We start from the raw sequence: 17,929 nt of genomic DNA, 5'->3' as shown, positions 1-17,929 counted from the left end.
TAAAAAAATACTGGCGATGGGGAAATAGATGACAGCGTAAACAAGGCTGGCCACAAGCTGACGATTATTAAAGCTGGGTGATGGGTACATGAGGGTTCATTATCAAATTCTGTCTATTTTTCTGTTTGTAATTCTCGGTAATAAAAAGTTAATAATTAAGATCATTCGAATAGAAGTCAACAAATTTTGGCTATTTTTAAAAAGTTTATTTTTGAGATAGAGCAGGGGAGGGTCAGAGAGAGAGAGAGAGAGAGAGAGAGAGAGAGAGAGAGAGAATCCCAAGCAGGTTCTGCACTGGTCTGGTCTCATGAACCAGGAGATCATGACCTGAGTGGAAATCAAGAGTTGGAAGCTTAACCAACTGAGCTACCCAGGTGCCCCTGGAGTGCTTTTATAAAAGACTAAAACAGGGTTCAGTTCTAAACCTTTGCTGCTAAATTAACAGATATTCCAACCATAGCCTTGTCTTCAAATTAATTCAGCATTGAAAAGACTGAAGAGACTTCTGTCTAAACTATGAAGATCATTCCATCTATTCCTATCCCTGTGCTGGGAACTGTGCGCAGTCACTCCTGTATATTAACATCCTTGCTCAAGGGACGACAGAGGCATCTTCAAATTATGCAATGGATACAATAAATCTTCAAATTGTGCAATGGATTCAATAAATCTTCAAATTATGCAATGGATTCATAAGTATGAATAGCAATTTTGTCCCAGATCAATGTACTTGGGAAATTTAAAACTTTTTTAAAAGATCCAGCTGACAAGTACTTTTTAACGTACAAATTTTTAGCAGAATGAACAAGACCGCCACCTGCTGGGAACACCTGAACTGCCTGATGTGCAAATTGAGGAGCAAGTTTTCTGGACTTCCAATCACCTGAGACCTACAGGTTAAAAATGAAGATTCATAGGCTCCAGACCTATTGGATTAGAATCTCTGCAGGTACAGCTCAAGAATAAGTATTTTCAGGGGCACCTGGGGGGCGAAGTTGGCTAAGTGTCCAACTTCAGCTCAGATCATGATCTCACCATTTGTGGGTTCAAGCCCCAGTCGGGCTCTGTGCTGACAGCTTGGAGGCCGGAGTCTGCTTCAAATTCTCCGTCTCCCTCTCTCTCTGCCCCTCCCCCACTTGTGCACACGTGCTCTCTCTCTCTCGCTGTCTCTCAAAAATAAATAAATAAACATTAAAAAATGTTTTTAAAAAGAACAAGCATTTTTTATACCAGTCCTTAGGCACTCTGAGGTCTAAGAGACAAATGCCTTAGCATTCTGGGAATGCTTGTTGAATATACTTTTACCTAGATCCCACTCTACACTTACTGAATCAGGATCTTTAAGAAAGGGTGGTGGTTGGGGCACCTACGTGGCTTAGTCAGTTGAGCGTCCAACTTGGCTCAGGTCATGATCTCACAGTTGGTGAGTTCAAGACCCACATTGGGCTCACTGCTGTCATGAGGGCAGAACTCACTTTGCGTCCTCTATCCCCCTCTCCCTCTGCCTCTGCCCTGCTTGTACTCTCTCTCTCTCTCTCTCTCTCTCTCTCTCTCTCTCAAATAAATAAAACGTTTTTCAAAAGGGGGTCTGGGACTTTGGATTTGTAATAAGAATGCCAGATGCATTTTAAAAGATGAATGCTTAGTAAATATGGCAGAGTCGAATGCCGTATTTCACTCCAGATATTCTCTATACCAGGACAGAAGAACACAACAGCAGTGAATTGAGAACTGGCAAATAGAACATCCAGATGTGGGGTTTGGGCACTGCTATCTCTACGAGTTTATTCTTTGGATTTCTGTCCTGTTGCTTTAATTCATCTCTGTATCATTGAGTTCCAGACCATCCCCTGCCGTTCTTGCCCTTAACCCCCAGGTGCTGATGGCTTCATCTCTAATATCAGCTAACAAATGTGCCTAACAGCAGAATTCCCTCTTGGAGAGACCTGATTCCACATCACTCTCCTTCCCCTCCCCCACCCCCCACCACCTCATCTTCTCTGTGGACCTTTTGATGTGTGCCAGTGCCCACATCCACCCTACCTCCTTTTCTCCTGGGGATCGATGCTCTAGGTTTGGATCTACCTTTGGAATCACATTTGTGTCTAACAGATCACTAAACTCCAGGTTTATGCAGGGGTCACATGGGGGACCTTGCCCTGTTCTGGGATTTATCTGGATTTCTTCCATGGATCCTACCTTCCCTCCATTGCCGGAGCAGACTCATAAAACATGGTTGTTGTCTTTTCTGCTTCAGGTTAAATGAGAAGTCCCAATTGCTTCACAGCAGCCCAGGGGTGGGGGGAGTTCTCTGCCTAGTTAAGCCTGGTATATACTGGATTAAAGAAAATATAAAAGAGCCTTAAATAAAATACTGTCCATCATGAATATACTAGAGGGAGAAACAGGATGCAGAATTTCCCAAACTTAACTACTGATCCTTTTTTTCACGGACCAACCCATGAGACCATTCTACAGAATGTGCTTTGGAGAAGTGTTATTTATTTTTCTCTTGGTTACCCTGGGGGCTCTTTGTTTCAAATGATCTGTGTGTCTCTTTAGTCATGAGGTCCAGAAAAAAGAGCAGGGGGTGGGGGGTGGGGGGAACTGTGTCGGGAATGGGCTAACATGGATTGCATGGGATGGAAGCATTACCTTGCATCTTCCACACCACTGGTTCCTTTTTCAACAACTGAGGGTTCTGCTTGATTTTCCGCCACAAAACTTCTCTGCTAATCACGGCACGCTTGTGTAACTACGGGTACCTTTTTTCAGCTCTCCTTGTATTCCACAGAGTCTTTTCTTCCTCATGTTTATACCATATGTCCTCCAGGTGCAACAATCTGTGTGGTGGATTGAAGAGCTGGCAATGGCTTTTGGTCAGTGGTTTTTGAGCAGCTCTGCAAAGCATATTTTGCAGAATAGTTAGTCTCATGTCTGTCTTTACATATTGGGCATGGTTTTTTTTTTGTTTTTGCTTTTGTTTTTGTTTTTATGGCAGGAATCTTGTCTAATGCACCTCCATGGTGCCGAGCACAGTCTAGACCCAGTAGGTGTTTAAGAAATATTATTGAATTGGGGTGCCTGGGTGGCTCAGTAGGTTAAGCATCCGACTTTGGCTCAGGTCATGATCTCACTGTCTGTGAGTTCAAGCCCCACGTTGGGCTCTGCTGACAGTTCAGAGCCAGGAGCCTGCTTCAGATTCTGTATCTTCCTCTCTCTCTGCCCTTCCCCCACTCATGTCTCTCTCCCTCTCTCAAAAATAAAAAATAAAACATTTTTAAAAATTTAAAAAAATATTATTGAATTTACCCAAAATGATCCACAAACTGAATTAAAACTTAGCCACTCTTTAAAGTCAAGGACATGATCTATCTTTCTCCTATGAGAGTTCTGTCTGTCCTTCAATAGTTTTAACCACTTGCCTTTCAAGATAAATTCTAGGGTATTTTGTTCCTTAATCTCCAGATTGATTTTGATTTTGTAAGAAAATGTATAACCGAATACGAGACGTCAGCCAAACTAAAGTTTCTAAATTTTATTTCAAGCTTCTTATATGATTTTTCCATGGGCAATCCCAGATTTTTAATTGCTCACTCCACTGGGAATTCTCCCAATGTTTGCCATGGTTTCATCATGTGCTTTTTAACCTGTCCAGATACATGACAGTTGTTTGTTTGTTTGTTTGTTTTTTCCAAAAATGATGTTTGGGCCAGGCCTGGGTTGGGACAATACTTTCTTTTGCTCTAATATAATTTGCATTCCTAACATTAAGCACATTACCACCGGATTGCCTTAATTAAACGCACACACGTATGTATAAGAAGCCATGCCCTTTCTTTCTTGATCCAAAGTTTTTCACCCCGCTTGCAACCTCCCAGAAGATTAACTGAAATCAATCAGTTGGTTAATTTCTAACATAGCTCATGTATCTTGTTCTCTATCTCTATTGCTCTTCCTCATTTTCTTTCTCCCCCCATCACACAAAACACAAAGAGACACATTCTTCAAGTCTTCAAGTTGGCAATAGAAGACTCTAATGAGCATATGAAAGACAAGAGGTCTACAATCTTAACCATCTTTCATTAACTTTCTAGTCCCTTTAATGGGTTTTCCCATAGGAATTTTCTTCCTTTTTTTTTAATGAAGAAAATTACAAAACACTTACTTTAGTATGTGTCTCTAAAAGATAAGAATATTTAATAAGCAAAACCATACTACCATTACCACACCAAAAAAGTAACAACAATTTCATAATAGCAAAGATCTGGGCGGTGTTTCTGATTTCTAATTGTTTCATAATGTCAAATGCTTATTGATTAAAAAAAAAATCAAATTCCAAATACATTCCACACATTATGGCTAATTAGTCAATATGGCTTAAGTCCTTTTTAGTGTATAGGTTTCCTATCCATCTCTTTCTCTCCTTGTAATTTATTAATGAAACTCAGTTGTTTTTCCAGTATTATTTTCCAGGGCTGAATTTTGTGGAACAAATCCTTGCGGTGTAGTTTAATATACACAATATTCTGAAATTTGGCTGTAGCCTGTTTGATTATATTTACACTTCTATGCCATCAAGTCACTTAAATATAAGATAAATGCCATTGGCTCTTTCCCAGATAACTTTTCCATTCAGTAAATTCCCTGTTGTAAATTTCCAGTTCAGAAATTTTCTCTGCTGGGGAGCCTGGGTGGCTCAGTTGGGTTAAGCCTCTGACTTTGGCTCCGGTCATGATCTCATGGTTGGTGGGTCCCAGCCCAGCCACAGGCTCTGTACTGAGCCTAGAGCCTGCTTCGGATTCTGTGTCTCCCTCTCTCCCTGCCCCTTACCTGTCCGCTCTCTGTCTCTCACTCTCTCAAAATAAACATTTAAAAATTAAACATTTAAAAAAGAAATTTTCTCTGCTTATTAAGTATGCGCACAACAAAAAGAAAAAGAAAAAAACCCAAACTTGTGGGGAATTTCTTCTAAAAGTCCATTAGAGGGCGACATTTGCTTTAAAATTATGTTTCCCTCACTAAGTTTTAAATTGCATCATATTTGTTTTCGAATTTTTGGCAAGTTGAATCTCAATACCTACTTTTCACTTCTTATGTCACTTCTATCAGATGTAGTCACATCTTGTGTCCTCTGTTAACTTGATCTCTGTGAACTTGGGTCCCGTATCACTTTCATCCTGGACTCGGTTTCCACTTCCGACCATGAGGCGGCGATATTGCATAAATAAAGACCGCAGAGAGGCCAAATTAAGCCAAACTGCTAAAGAAAAAGGAGTTTCACAGGGGAAGGGCCATTAATCTCAGAAGGAAAGAGACAAACCAGATATTTCTAATTCGTATCCACCTCACGGCCTCAGGTTGGAACTGTGTAAGATAGAGCACAAAGGGGCCATTCAGGAGCACGGGAAACTGACTTGGGGGGCAACGCGTGCACAATCTCCTCCTTGACTTTGCGGTTCCACGGGAGGGGGCATATGCACATTCGAGCACGTGTGTGCGAACAGTTGCAGGACAGCAGCCGGACGGAGTGGACTGGGCGTGGCGCTGCTGGAAAAGAATCGCGCTCCCACTGACCGCTTCTGGACACAGGCCCTGAAACAGGTTTACAACGGCGCCGCTTTGGAGGACAGCACTCATTTCACCCCGGGGGGGGGGGGGGGAACCAAGTCCCAAGGGGGCAGGGGGCTTGCCCACTGGCACACCATTAGGAGGTGGTGCATGCAGCCAGCTGTTCGGAGCGCAGGCCAAATACTCGGTAAATGTCTCACCTTCACACACCCGCTGGGACATTCGCACTTCAGACAGAAAGGATCCACCTGACAGCCATCAGTACTGTACAGCTGTAACAGGGAAGTCACGGGCCCTTTTGAGAATCTGACACAAATTAGGGCCCTCTCCCCCGAGTAATACTCAGAAAACTACGTAAGTTCAAGTGGTGGGGAGAGAGGGGATCACAGGCCTCCTGGAGCCCGTCTATTCATCAGATCTGCTCCGTTTGCAACCTGGACAGCAACATAAAGAAAACCAGACGGATTCGGGAGAAGCAAGAAGGGGCGTCCCTCCTCCCTCTAAACACAAGGGGAGTTTCATTCATCTAGGAAAACGGGAGGGGCTTGCCAGAAAGTCCCAGAGGGAGGTGGGGTGCCTGGTTTGTGCCCCCTCCCCCACTCCTCCCACCTCCAGACCCACACTTGATAAGTCAGCCTTGGTTGTAGGCTGCAGAGGGCTTGAAAAGGAGCTGCGAACGCCCAAAGCCTGGACGGCGGGCGGGGGGCTGCTCACAGGGGGTTTTCCTTTAAATTTTTCTTTAAATCGTCAGCTCCCGAGCCTAACGCTTCGACCCCTCCTTTCCCGGTCTCTGCTCCCACCTCCCAGCGCGCTCCGCCGCTCGCCGACTCTCCCTTCCCCCTCCTCCACCTTCATCCCGGCGGCTTCACCCGACCCTCTGCCTCCAGCCCCGCCTCCGCCGCCGCGGGGTTTCACCCGCAGCCCAGTGAAATCTGCATAGTGACCGCCCCTCGAGGAGATCATTGGTGCAGCTCATGCCCGTCGCGGACGATGATTGGTGAGGCGCCCCGGGTTATTTGCATGCCGGCGGCGGCCGGGTACCCAGCTGTGCGGGCCGCCAGCGCCGCGCAGAAGTTTGCCGAGGGCTTTCTCGCCGGCTGGTCCTGGACTCGCGCGGCGCCGCGAGCCGCCTCCTCCTTCTGCCGCCGCCCTGTTCGCTCGGGATTCCTTCTCTGCGGAGGACAGACGCTCTGCCGGCGGGAAGCTGAGGTGGGCCAGGGGGAGTGCCGAGGAGAAGCGGCGGGGACCGTTCCAGTGACAGCTTCGCTTCGGACGCCGGGCGCGTGGGGCCCCGGCCGCCGAGAATCTCTCCCACCTTCCCCCCGGCCTCCGGGCGGACGATGTGGACGCCGAGAGGAAGGAGGGCGTCCCGGAGAGCCTAGGGTCTGTTTCTGCCCACTTGGGAAAGGAAGCATGGAGTTGTGAGCGCCCCTTGCTCGGCGAGGCCGCGACCGGCAGGCTCCCCATGGCCGGGACGTATAGCTCCACTCTGAAGACGTTGGAGGACTTGACCTTGGACTCCGGGTATGGGGCCGGGGACTCGTGCCGCTCACTCAGCCTGTCGTCCTCCAAGTCCAACTCGCAGGCGCTCAACTCTTCGGCGCAGCAGCACCGCGGGGCGGCCTGGTGGTGCTACTCCGGCTCCATGAACAGCCGCCACAACAGCTGGGACACGGTGAACACGGTGCTGCCCGAGGACCCCGAAGTGGCGGACCTCTTCTCGCGCTGCCCGCGCCTCCCCGAGCTGGAGGAGTTTCCCTGGACGGAGGGAGACGTGGCCCGGGTGCTTCGCAAAGGCGCCGGCGGCCGGCGGCTGCCCCTGTTCTCGGCCGAGGCGGTGCGGCGCCTGGCTGGGCTGCTCCGCAGGGCGCTCATCCGAGTGGCCCGCGAGGCGCAGCGCCTGAGCGTGCTGCACGCCAAGTGCACCCGCTTCGAGGTGCAGAGCGCCGTGCGCCTGGTGCACAGCTGGGCGCTGGCCGAGAGCTGCGCGCTGGCTGCGGTCAAGGCGCTGTCACTGTATAGTATGAGCGCCGGGGACGGGCTGCGCCGGGGCAAGTCCGCGCGCTGTGGCCTCACCTTCTCCGTGGGCCGCTTCTTCCGCTGGATGGTGGACACCCGCATCTCCGTGCGCATCCACGAGTACGCGGCCATCTCGCTCACGGCCTGCATGGAGAACCTGGTAGAGGAGATTCGGGCCAGGGTGCTGGCCAGCCAGAGTCCCGACGGTGGAGGGGCTGGGGGCGGGGAGGTGTCCGCCGAGGCCCTGGAGATGGTCATCAACAACGACGCCGAGCTCTGGGGCGTCCTGCAGCCCTATGAACATCTCATCTGTGGCAAGAACGCCAATGGTAAGTGTGCGGGTCTCGGCCACGGACGGATGGGAGAGAAATCCCGCCCTGGGCTACCCAAGGGCGAAGCTGGTTGAGTGTGCCAGGATCTGGGAGAAAGCGTTTGTTCTGAGGGTGGAGTCCATTAAATGGCTCTTGCCAAAGATAGTTCTTCTGATGCCTGTCTTCTGGAGGACAAAGTTGAGGTTGAAGAACATTGTGTTCTTCGTATTGTTGTCACTATCTGGATGCTGTTCGCTGATTGAGGCTCTTGACCAAGCCATTCCTTAACTTCATTTGACGCGAAGGTTACTGCCCTGCCTCTCTTTGCCTTGCTTAACTGCGTCGCTAGTGGTCTTTCCCCAACAGCAGGGCAGATGGACTGTGGTTCTGACCCTACAGCCCAATAGCCGCAGCCAGAGGATCCAAACTCTAAGACCTGAGTTTGGGATAAGTGAGAGGGGAGGAAGGGAGCAGGAGGCCCAGGATCGGGTGCAGCTGCCTTGGGCTTTGCTGGGTTGAAGGGTGCACTTCAGGCCTTCTCCTGGAAGGTGGAGAAGTAGTGGTGGGTTCTTACCTGTATGTGCCCAAGACAATGGAAATTGACTGCTGAATCCCCTTTCTGGAAAGAGAACCACATACTTGGCTCCTAGGGCCTGAATTTCTAAGCTGTCACCAACCGAGTGAGCAATTGATTAAAACCCTGTGTTGTACTAAAGCCCTTATGGGCTTTCCTGAAAGAGATGATGATCCAACAAACTTGCTTATGGGGAAGAGGTGTGGGGGGTGGGCAGCTGCGTGATGAGGAAGGAACCACTCAGTAGTTGCATTTCTCTGAAGGAGGACAAGGCTTCAGTGCAAAGGGTGGAAGGGAAGCACTTGACCTTCTCCCTGGTAAGGTTAGGGTGTGACATACATTTAACAGCAAACTGCCTACCAGACTCCAGTTTCAGAAGTCAGCAAACCATAAATTATTTAGAATGGTACCATGGCTAGACATCCATGCAGTCGGATCAGAAGGCCATTTTTGGGACAGCTTTCAGTGGCAAACAAGTAGTCAGCAGAAGAGGCCAGGTGGGTACTGAAAAGGGAGAAAGGGAGTCAACTTTAAATGTGGTTGAACATCGTAATAGCTAAAATTTAAAGTGAGCACACTTAACAGTATTCTCAGTCACTGTTCTTAGCACTTTAGAGGTTAAGAAACCCTAGCAACCCTATTAGGTAGGTACTTCATAGTATTATCCTCGTCATACAGATGGGCAAACCAAGGTGCCCAGCAGTTAAGCAGTTTGCGCAAGATTACACAGATATTAAGTGACAAAGCTGGAATTTGAGCCTAGGCAGGCTCCAGAGTTCAAGCTTTTAGCCATCAGGGAGGAGGTAACAGCTTTGTTTTTAATTAGTCCAGTTACCAAGGAGGGCAGCTGACATTTGAGGCCTCATTTAGAGGCCTAGAAGATAGTTTGTATGCAGCAGCATGGCTTTGCTTAGACCTTCCTTGGTTTTTGGTTTTAATTCTGGCACCACCAAAGGAGATGCCTGGAAGAGAAGAGCATTTGCCTTTTAATTTTCCTCCTCTTAGGTCAGAGTTCAGGTCAGCCCAGAATCTCTGTTGATGATGTCACAGCTGATAATTGTGCTTTGCCCTCTGGGTTTGTGGCAGCAAATGTGTGCTCCAGGAGAGGAAGTGGAGGGCAGGGGGATTTCCACCCACCGTCCTAGCCCAGGGGAAGAATCCTGTACTTTGGGCTGAGGGGGAGGCCCAGACTGAGCTCAAAGAAGTAAAGCCCCCTAGGGGAAAAGACTGAGGCCCTGTGCCTATAAACCAGACTAGAACAAAAATGGAACAGTAGGTGCCAAACAAAACCCAAAATGCCCTTCACACACAGCCGGTGCCCAGCAGGTTGAGGAACTTCTCAGTTTTTCCAACTGCAAATTGGAGCTAGAAAGAACAGCTGCCTCTCCAGGGTCCCCTGAAGATGCAGAGTAGCCAGAAGTTGCTAGAACACAGGTGTCTTCCACTAAAGGGCTTATCCCAAAGGGCCATTTCTTATCTAGGGTCATCACTCCTTGGGATTTTCTTTGCAGGATGGGTTTTTGACTCCCTAATTGACCCTCTTCTCCCATGCCGAGCAATCCTTCTTAAGCCACGGTGGTCAAGATGGCAGGACTGCACTTGACAGCAAAGCTCCCTGGATGTTCAGAGCAAGCATCTCCCTCTGTGCATTCCCTGGTCTCCAGGGAAGTCTCTTGCAGGCAAGGCGACCATTCGCTTCCACTTAGTAACATGGATGCTCATTTTCTGTAGGTGAGAACCTGGCCTCAGTAAACAATAACTAGGCTGATTTATGAAGTCTTTTTAGACAAAGTGGGATGTATGTTTGGTATAGGAGCAATGAATTACTTATGCCTGAAAGCTGACTTCAGAGGGAAGCAGAAATTGCTTCAGAAAGGAATGGGCGATCCGAACCTTTGTTAACACTGAAGCCCAAGGCCAGCAAGGTTACCGTTTACACAGCTGAAGACCAAGTGAGAAATGGCTACACCCGGGAGGAGGGTGCCGGTTTCGTATTCTTGTCCTGCTGGTCTTCCCTTCCAATTATATCTTTATTGTTGTTGTGCCTGCTAATTATACAGCATGGGCACATGTATTTGACTCAGCTATATAGAGCTGTTAAACTTTTAATGTCTTCCAACCAGGAATTTAAGGGCCCTAATCCATCTATTCCTGGCCATTACTCAGAGTGCTGGGCAAATATGGTTTTGCTCAGCCCAAGATGGATGATAAAAGTTCTGTAGTGTTTATACGACATGATCTCAGCTTCACAGAGCAGCAGTAGTTCAATATCACTTGCTCGTTTGGTATCGATGTCCATGTTCCCAGGGTAGTGTCATTAAGTGATGATATCTTCATGGCTTCCTTACAGGACGTAGAGAAACCACTTTAATAGAGTGGTGTTTATAAACACGGACCTGGCAGAAAATAGAAGCTTCTTGCATTCACTGCCTTCCTCCTCCCTGCCCTCTCTTTCATATCCCTGTGTGTAAGTTTGATGTTGAGACTCGCTTCTGGGTTTCTTCTTGGCCCTTTGTCTTAGGAAGCTTTCATGAGGGTCCAGAGCATTTGAGAAAATCCTCTCCAATTCCGAGGCTCTGTGTTAAATGATAGGATTTTGCTTAGAACATTCTGACTCCAAAGCTGTAACCAGGAAGTGCAGGAGGATAGTAGCTCTGTCACAGTGGTAAAGAGTGCAAACTTTGGAGTCCCCGTGAGGGTTTGGAGCTCACCTCTGCTATTTATATGAGTGACCTGAGGCGTATTTCTTAACTGTTGTCATCTGTAAAATGCATGGGGGTTGGGGGGGGCGGGGAGGTAATAAGAGCACCTAACTCATAAGGTTGGTATGAGGATTGGGTGAGATCATAGATTTAAAGATCTTAGCACATAGTACATGCTCAGTAAATGGTAGTTCATTCAACAAATACTGAGAACTGACCCTGTGCCCACTATTGTTAAAAGTGTTGTGGATTAAGTGCAGAGGGGGGCGAGGAGGGTCCTCCTCTCATGAAGCTTATAAATGAGTGACAAATACAGATTGCAGTAAATTTTATTAAAAAAAAAAAAAAAAGACAAGATAATGGTATAGTGTGGCCAGAGCTAATTTAAATGACAGTCAAGGATGGCCTGTCTGGCGTTTCATTAGTACAGGCAATGTAGCAATACCACTGCAGTCTAAGAGTCTGTAGGCAAAACAGAGTGAGGACTTTTCTGAATTATTCAGTTATCTATCGGCTGAGGCAAGTCCCAACGATCTCATTTCCAGCCAAGGAATAAAAGGGCTGCATCTACGGTGGGGATGTGCCGTTCTCCTAGTTGTAGGACTCATTTAGCAAGGAGATTATAAGATTTCACTGAGATAATCAACCAAAGGGGCAAGGGTTAATTGAGCCGCTAGTTGCTATTTAATCAGTTTCCACACCTGGGTAGTCTGAGGGAGTGTCCCTTCTCCTTGACTATTTTACTGAAGCCCAGGGAGCTGGTAAAACTGAAACAAAGCAAGCTTTGGAAATGAAAACTTATTTTTTTCCCTTGAGTGCCTGAGAAATGCAACCCAGCCTTAAGTAGTTAGAGGAACAAGGTGGAGTTGTTCTGCTTTTTCCAGAAAGTTTTACCTGACTCCTCCACCCCCGATTGGAAGTGCCACTTCTCCTTCATGGTTCCGCGGCACCCAGAGCTTATTCTTAGGTTGTTTCCTGCTTCCCTCGTGAGTTCGTTGTCTCCCCTCTGCCTTACACAGCGCCTGGCAGGTAGCAGGTGCTCCCTAAGTATTTGTCATACAAATAACTGATTCTGCCACACAGAATTGTTTAATTCCGGAAATTTAACATGCAATCCTTTGACACTATGGAAGAACCTTCCCCCTTTTCTACCATGGCAGAGAATTTCGAGTCCTTGATGAATAGAGGCAGTGTTTTGGGGGTACCCAAGCCTTAGGGGCATCATTCAACCTTTGATACCCTAATTTCTGTCAGGGTTCCCAAGGCCAGCAGTGATGGGTAAAGGTAAATGGAGGGGTTTTATTTGTATTTCAAATGTAAATAGGAGATTCCTTCAGTGTGGAATGCCCAGAGTGGGGGTGTCACAGCAAAAGTCTAATGGGCAACAGATAAATCCACAGGAGGATTGGGTTGAGAGACAGAGGCAGCCAGTTCCCCTAAGAATAGCAACCCCACCCCCTCCCTTGCCCACAGAGCTGCCCCTGAGGGCAGTCTCGGTTGATGACTCTTGCTCAGAAGTTTCACACACCCCTGCCTCCAATCTGAGAAGGAACTAAGACAATGGACTGCCAAGACCCTCCTGGGACACATGAAGGACACCTAAGTTCCAAAACAAGCCAGAGACACCTTGCTGATAATCTTCAGGTTGGTCCTTATCCCACCTCACTGTCACTGTCTGTCCTTTGCCAGATAGGACAGTGGGTGGATGCTCTGGCCTCTGTTTCCACACTTCGACACCTGTATGTAATAATAGGCCTGGCCTTTCCGCAGCACCTTAAACATTTTTCATCTGTGATCTTACCAGGTCCCCATAAAAATCCATTGAACATGATGCCCTTTCACAGAATTCACAGCTACATCACAGCCATGCCAGGACCAAGCCCCATATTGCTGAAGCCTCAGGTCTGTGCTTTTCCTGTGGAGAATTACAGAAATAAAGGTAGTAAGGAACAGGCCAGTATTTGGCCCTCTTCTAATGGCAGTGAGGGTCAAACTCACAGCCACAGCAGTATTTATTATAGATTTTGTCTGTTAACAGCCTGCTGTGTCCAGGTACTTTAAATATGTTAGGCCAGTGAATCTTCATAACCAGTGTTGAAGACCAGGCATCAAGGTCCGGGCATGGATCTTCCAACAAAGGATGCGGAGTGATTCTGTTTAAATGCAGCTTGCCAGCTGTCCCAGAATGTGCTCTTCAGGTGCCACCGATCTTCAGCCATCACTGCTGCTCCTGGACCGGGGCCGGGGGGTAGCGAGGAGGCAGGGAGCCCTCCTGCCCAGGGAGGGCCTTACAAGTGTCAGCTGCTTACTGATCAATAAACCCAATTGAATGGAAAGGCTGTAGTCTCTACTGCAAAACTTTGACGGACGGTGAGTCAGTTCAGGGAAGGAGGAAACAGAAACACAGTAGGAAAGCACCCTAAGGGACCCTGTGTTTAGGCCACTGGTCTCTGAGAGCTCAACTCACTTACTGGCTCTGGAGTTGGCAGAAAAGCCTTTTGATTTCCTCAGAAATTTCCTCCTCAGAGTCTACTACGGTGGAATCTTCACAGGGTGAAGTCTCAATGTGGGGAGCCCAAGGAGAGAAGCAGTCCCCATAGCAAGCCCTGAAATGCTTTGGCTTTGAGTTGGGTCCCAAATTGCTTTGCCTCGAGTAAGCTGCTCCAGCTCTCCATTTATCTACTGTAAGTGAGGGGCCAGTACACCCGGTGCGTAGTCAGTGCTCCTGGGATGGCAGGGCCGCTGGGTTTAGCGTTAAGGGCATAGCACAGGGTCGGACTGCCTGGGTATCACTCCTGGTGCCCTCGCTTGTGAGCTGTGTGACCCTGGGCAGGTTAACTTCTGTGCCTTTGATTCTTTCTCTGTAATAGGATTTCTCAGACCTTGTCACTGTTGACATTTCGGACTGGCTGGTTTTTCTTGTGGGGCAGTCCTGCGCAATCCCCCACTCGCTCTGCTGCCAGCCGTGACAACCAGTTTTGTCTCCAGACATTGCCAGATGTCCCCTGGGGGACAGAATTAACCACTGACGAGAAACACTGCTCTATAACAGGACTGAAGAGAGTACCCAACTCCTAGGATGGTTGTGAGGATTTAATAAAAGCGTCTGGAAGGAACTTTGTACTCTGGCACATGAGATATTAATTCTAATTATTGCTGTATTTTTGCAGACTTGTGCTGGTCATGTTTGCTTTTGCCATAGTGGGAGACTCTATCTAGTGCAGGAGAAGATCATGACCCAGATCCCAGGGTGACAAGTATTAGTCACAAGGCTTTCCTTGGTGACTAATAGGTAGGAGGAAGTCCTGGAACCTGGAAAAAACACCCTTGCACCCGCTCATTTATGGCTCTATCGTCCCCAAGACGAAGTGGGCTGGTAGTGGGCAGTGAGATCAGACTCGCCTCCCTGGGCTGCTGCCTGCCCCTGCCCAGATGACAGAGGCATTGCACGCTCAGAGCTCTGGGCCCCAGGGAGCATTTCCACTGTGGATATCGGACCCCGCTTGTTGCAGCTGCCGAGTCCCGAGCCACAGGACAGCAGGTGTTTTGTGTTTTGCTGGCCTGTCATGTAAACATACTTTGTGGTCTTCTTGCTTGTTTTAAAAAAGGCCTAAATGGTTTTGCAGCTTTGGCGGCATGTCTGGAGCTGCATGCCGAATTGGGAGGAGAAGCTTAAGAAACGCAGCCCAAGTAAAGCCTAAGACATGCCACGCCGGCTTCATTAACCGACTGCTCACCGAGCGCCAGCTCCGTACGAGGCAATGGAGACAGATTGGAGGAGGACAAGGATTGATCTTGCCTGTCAAGGAGTGTACTTATTTACTTAATGTTTGTTTTTGAGGGAGAGACAGAGACAGAGCACGAGTGGCGAGGGGCAGAGGGAGGGGGACACACAGAATCTGAAGCAGGTTTCAGGCTCCGAGCTGTCAGCACAGAGCCCGATGCGGGGCTCAAACTCAGCAATCATGAGATCGTGACCTGAGCCGAGCCGCAGTCGGAAACTTAACCAGCTGAGCCACCCAGACGCCCTTCGCCTGTCAAGGAGTTTAAAGTCTAGTCGGGAAAGCAAAGCACACACACGGATCCTTACAAGGAAGTCTGGGATCCCTGTGTTCCATTAACAAGGGTGGTGCTGACGGCCTCCGCTTCCTGCGTGCCACTGCCCGACGTGGGTGCTTTCCATGAGCTGCTTGCCTTCCTGCTCCCAAGCCCTCCTGTGAGGTAGATGGGATGTCCACCCTGTAGAAGGGGACCTGGAAGCTTTTGGTGACTAGGGAGTTCAAAGGGGAAAGATGAGGCCTGGCTGGCTGGGTGGGAAGGAGGCTGGGCTGCTTTGTGGAGGATGTGGCATGCAGGCCAGTGCAGGCACTTGGGCATGTGGGGCTGCGACAGGGAGCGGAAGGGGGTGCAGAGAGTGCAGGGGCTTCCAGACGGAGGGATCGATGTGCTCAAAGACCTGGAAGCCAAAGTGTGTGTGTTGGAGAACAGCAGGCAACACTGTTTGGCTGGAAGATTCAGATGCATAACAAGGAGAGCAGGGCAGATAACACAGTGGAAAAGGACAACTTTCCCACATCTTTTATCCAGATGTTAAGAAGCCTGCCAGAGTGCAGAAAGAGAGCTTTTCCAATACTCAATTTTATAATTCAGAAATCGAGTGTGTCTGCTCCCCAGGGCTGCATCTTAACCACAGCCCCAGACCTCCCGTCACCCCTCTTGTTGATTGAAAGCTTGGCCTCAAACAGGCCCCCGTCCGTTGTCCTAGCGGTGCAAGTAATGAAACAGGACTGGAGGGGAGCAGACTTGGGTTGAGGGGACATGAAGAAGAAGGCTTCGATCAGCCTTCTGCTCCCATTCGACTTGGCTCCAGACTCAGCATTTCTTCTAGGCCCCCGAACGGAGCGTCTCAGGCCAAAGCAATCCCAGTCCCAAATGAAGGTCAGGGCTGACAAACTCGTTAAATGAGGCCTTTCGATTGACTCTTGCCAAGGCAGGATTCTCCAACCTGGAGGTAGAGAGGGACATAAAACAGGATAAGATATTAGGATCCCAGAACTTTCTTTGGTTATGAGTCCAACCGGATATGTTCAATTTCCAGTTTAGAGTTTGTCATTTGGGAAAATAGGTCAATTCTCAGAGAGGTTTCGTCGCTTCCCAATTCTCGGTGAAGGTGTTTCCAGAGCATTGATAATAAAGATTTCTGTCTCGTTAAATGTTTGATAATGTGGAACCACTGTATAGCTCAGTGCCATCTGGATTGAACTCCCTAGGGTCCAGCTGAATTCTGCTGACAATAATAAAATGTGATAGATCATCAATGGCCTAGCTAATAACTCTGCTGTTAGTCCTTTTCCTGACCCCAGTGAAGGAATTTTCTTGTCACTTGAAAAAGCTCTCGTGAGTGAAATATATGTATTTGGGGTCCGTTGTTCTCCAGAAGTTGAGGCAGGGGTTGGTTCAGGCCCATGATGGAAAAATTAAATAGGGAAACTGAACTTGGATGTACCAGAGAGACCAGATTAGGGTGGGGAGAGACTACACTGGACCCCAGAGAGGGTGAAATAGGCCTTTCAGTGAATGAAAATCATCCCTAAAACTGAGGCCAAGTTTTGGTTAAAAATTAAATATTTTTTTAGTCTTCTCTTTTTAAATATGACAATCAGTATTTTCTGTGAGGAGAACAGTTAATAAACAAGCTGAAGCTCATGCACCGAGCAAGTGTATGTGTGCAGGCAGCTAGGACAGTCTGGTTCAGAGAGCAGAGGGTTTGGGATCCAGAAAATTCTGTGTTGGAGCATGGCCCCTCCATGACCTGGAGTGAATCACTCTGTCTTCTTGGCTCTCTGTCGCTTTATCTGTGGTGTGAAGAGGTTGGGCTGGATTCTCCAAGGGCCCTTCTGTCTCTGATAATGTTCCTAGACCCCACAAAGACACTGTGGAATCACTTTCCTAAGGTCGAGCCCTGTGATTAGTATCCTTGGGAAAGAAACAGCCCTGGATGGAGCTGGACGTGGGCTCCGAAGACCTGGCTGGGTCATAGGACTCCACACACCAGCCTTTTCCATATTGGGATTAGCTGCAATTACCGTATTAGAGTTTTTATTCCCCCCTCTTTTATCAGAAGGATGAGTTCTGTCTCCTCCAGGCCGACCTAACACTTCACCGTTCAACAGCTGTGTCCGGGCCTTCGCAGCCGGCACTGTGGTGAGACCGGCCCCGAGGTGTCTTCATGCAGCCGGTGTTGGAAGCCCGCCTCCCCAGACTTGGGTATTTATAGCAGGGGAGCAGCTAGAAAAAAAAAAATTAAATATGCTACACCCTTCTTTATACTATGTGGGACAGAGACAGGCATTGTGAGGAATTTAGAAGGCAGGGCTGTATAATCCAGCAAGATATTTTTAAATGCTGTTTGTTGCAGTTGGCAGGCCCGGTTTTTCAAAGAGGAGGGAAAGTAAGAGTAAGTGGGATGACAGGCTGCCAGGGACTCTGAGCACTGAGACGTGGAGTTCAGCATTCCAAGGTGTGCGGGTTCTGAACCCCGGTCTGTAGCCTGCGGTCACAAAGTTTGCGCAGGGCTTGGGAAGGTCACCAGGAGAGGCTCTGTGAATGGGGTGGCTCATCCCTCCTCTTCCCCACCAGCCCATCCACCATGCGGATCCCCAAGTTGGAAATGAAGTGTTCTGTAAAAGGCAGAACATACAGCCAAAAAAGTTGCTTCTGTGAAAACCAGGGGCCGAGTGCAGCGTCTCTAA

The 17,929-nt window shown here is 48.4% G+C and overlaps 1 protein-coding gene across 1 annotated transcript in view; it reads left to right on the top strand.

Annotated features, from left to right (window-relative positions):
• Window positions 1–6,658: 6,658 nt before the first annotated feature.
• ABTB2 (ankyrin repeat and BTB domain containing 2) overlaps window positions 6,659–17,929 on the top strand; it is a 175,711-nt gene continuing 164,440 nt past the window's right edge. The window contains exon 1 of the mRNA XM_047070430.1: window positions 6,659–7,919. Coding sequence (XP_046926386.1) covers window positions 7,037–7,919 — 883 coding nt within the window. The 5' untranslated portion in view covers window positions 6,659–7,036. The remainder of the gene's footprint in view (window positions 7,920–17,929) is intronic.

This window comes from Lynx rufus, unplaced genomic scaffold (genome assembly GCF_022079265.1).
Source record: "Lynx rufus isolate CCGP_SWC_20201006 ecotype Redwood Valley unplaced genomic scaffold, mLynRuf1.p SCAF_9, whole genome shotgun sequence".
Classification (NCBI taxonomy): domain Eukaryota; kingdom Metazoa; phylum Chordata; class Mammalia; order Carnivora; family Felidae; genus Lynx; species Lynx rufus.
This window is presented reverse-complemented; position numbering and strand designations above follow the sequence as displayed.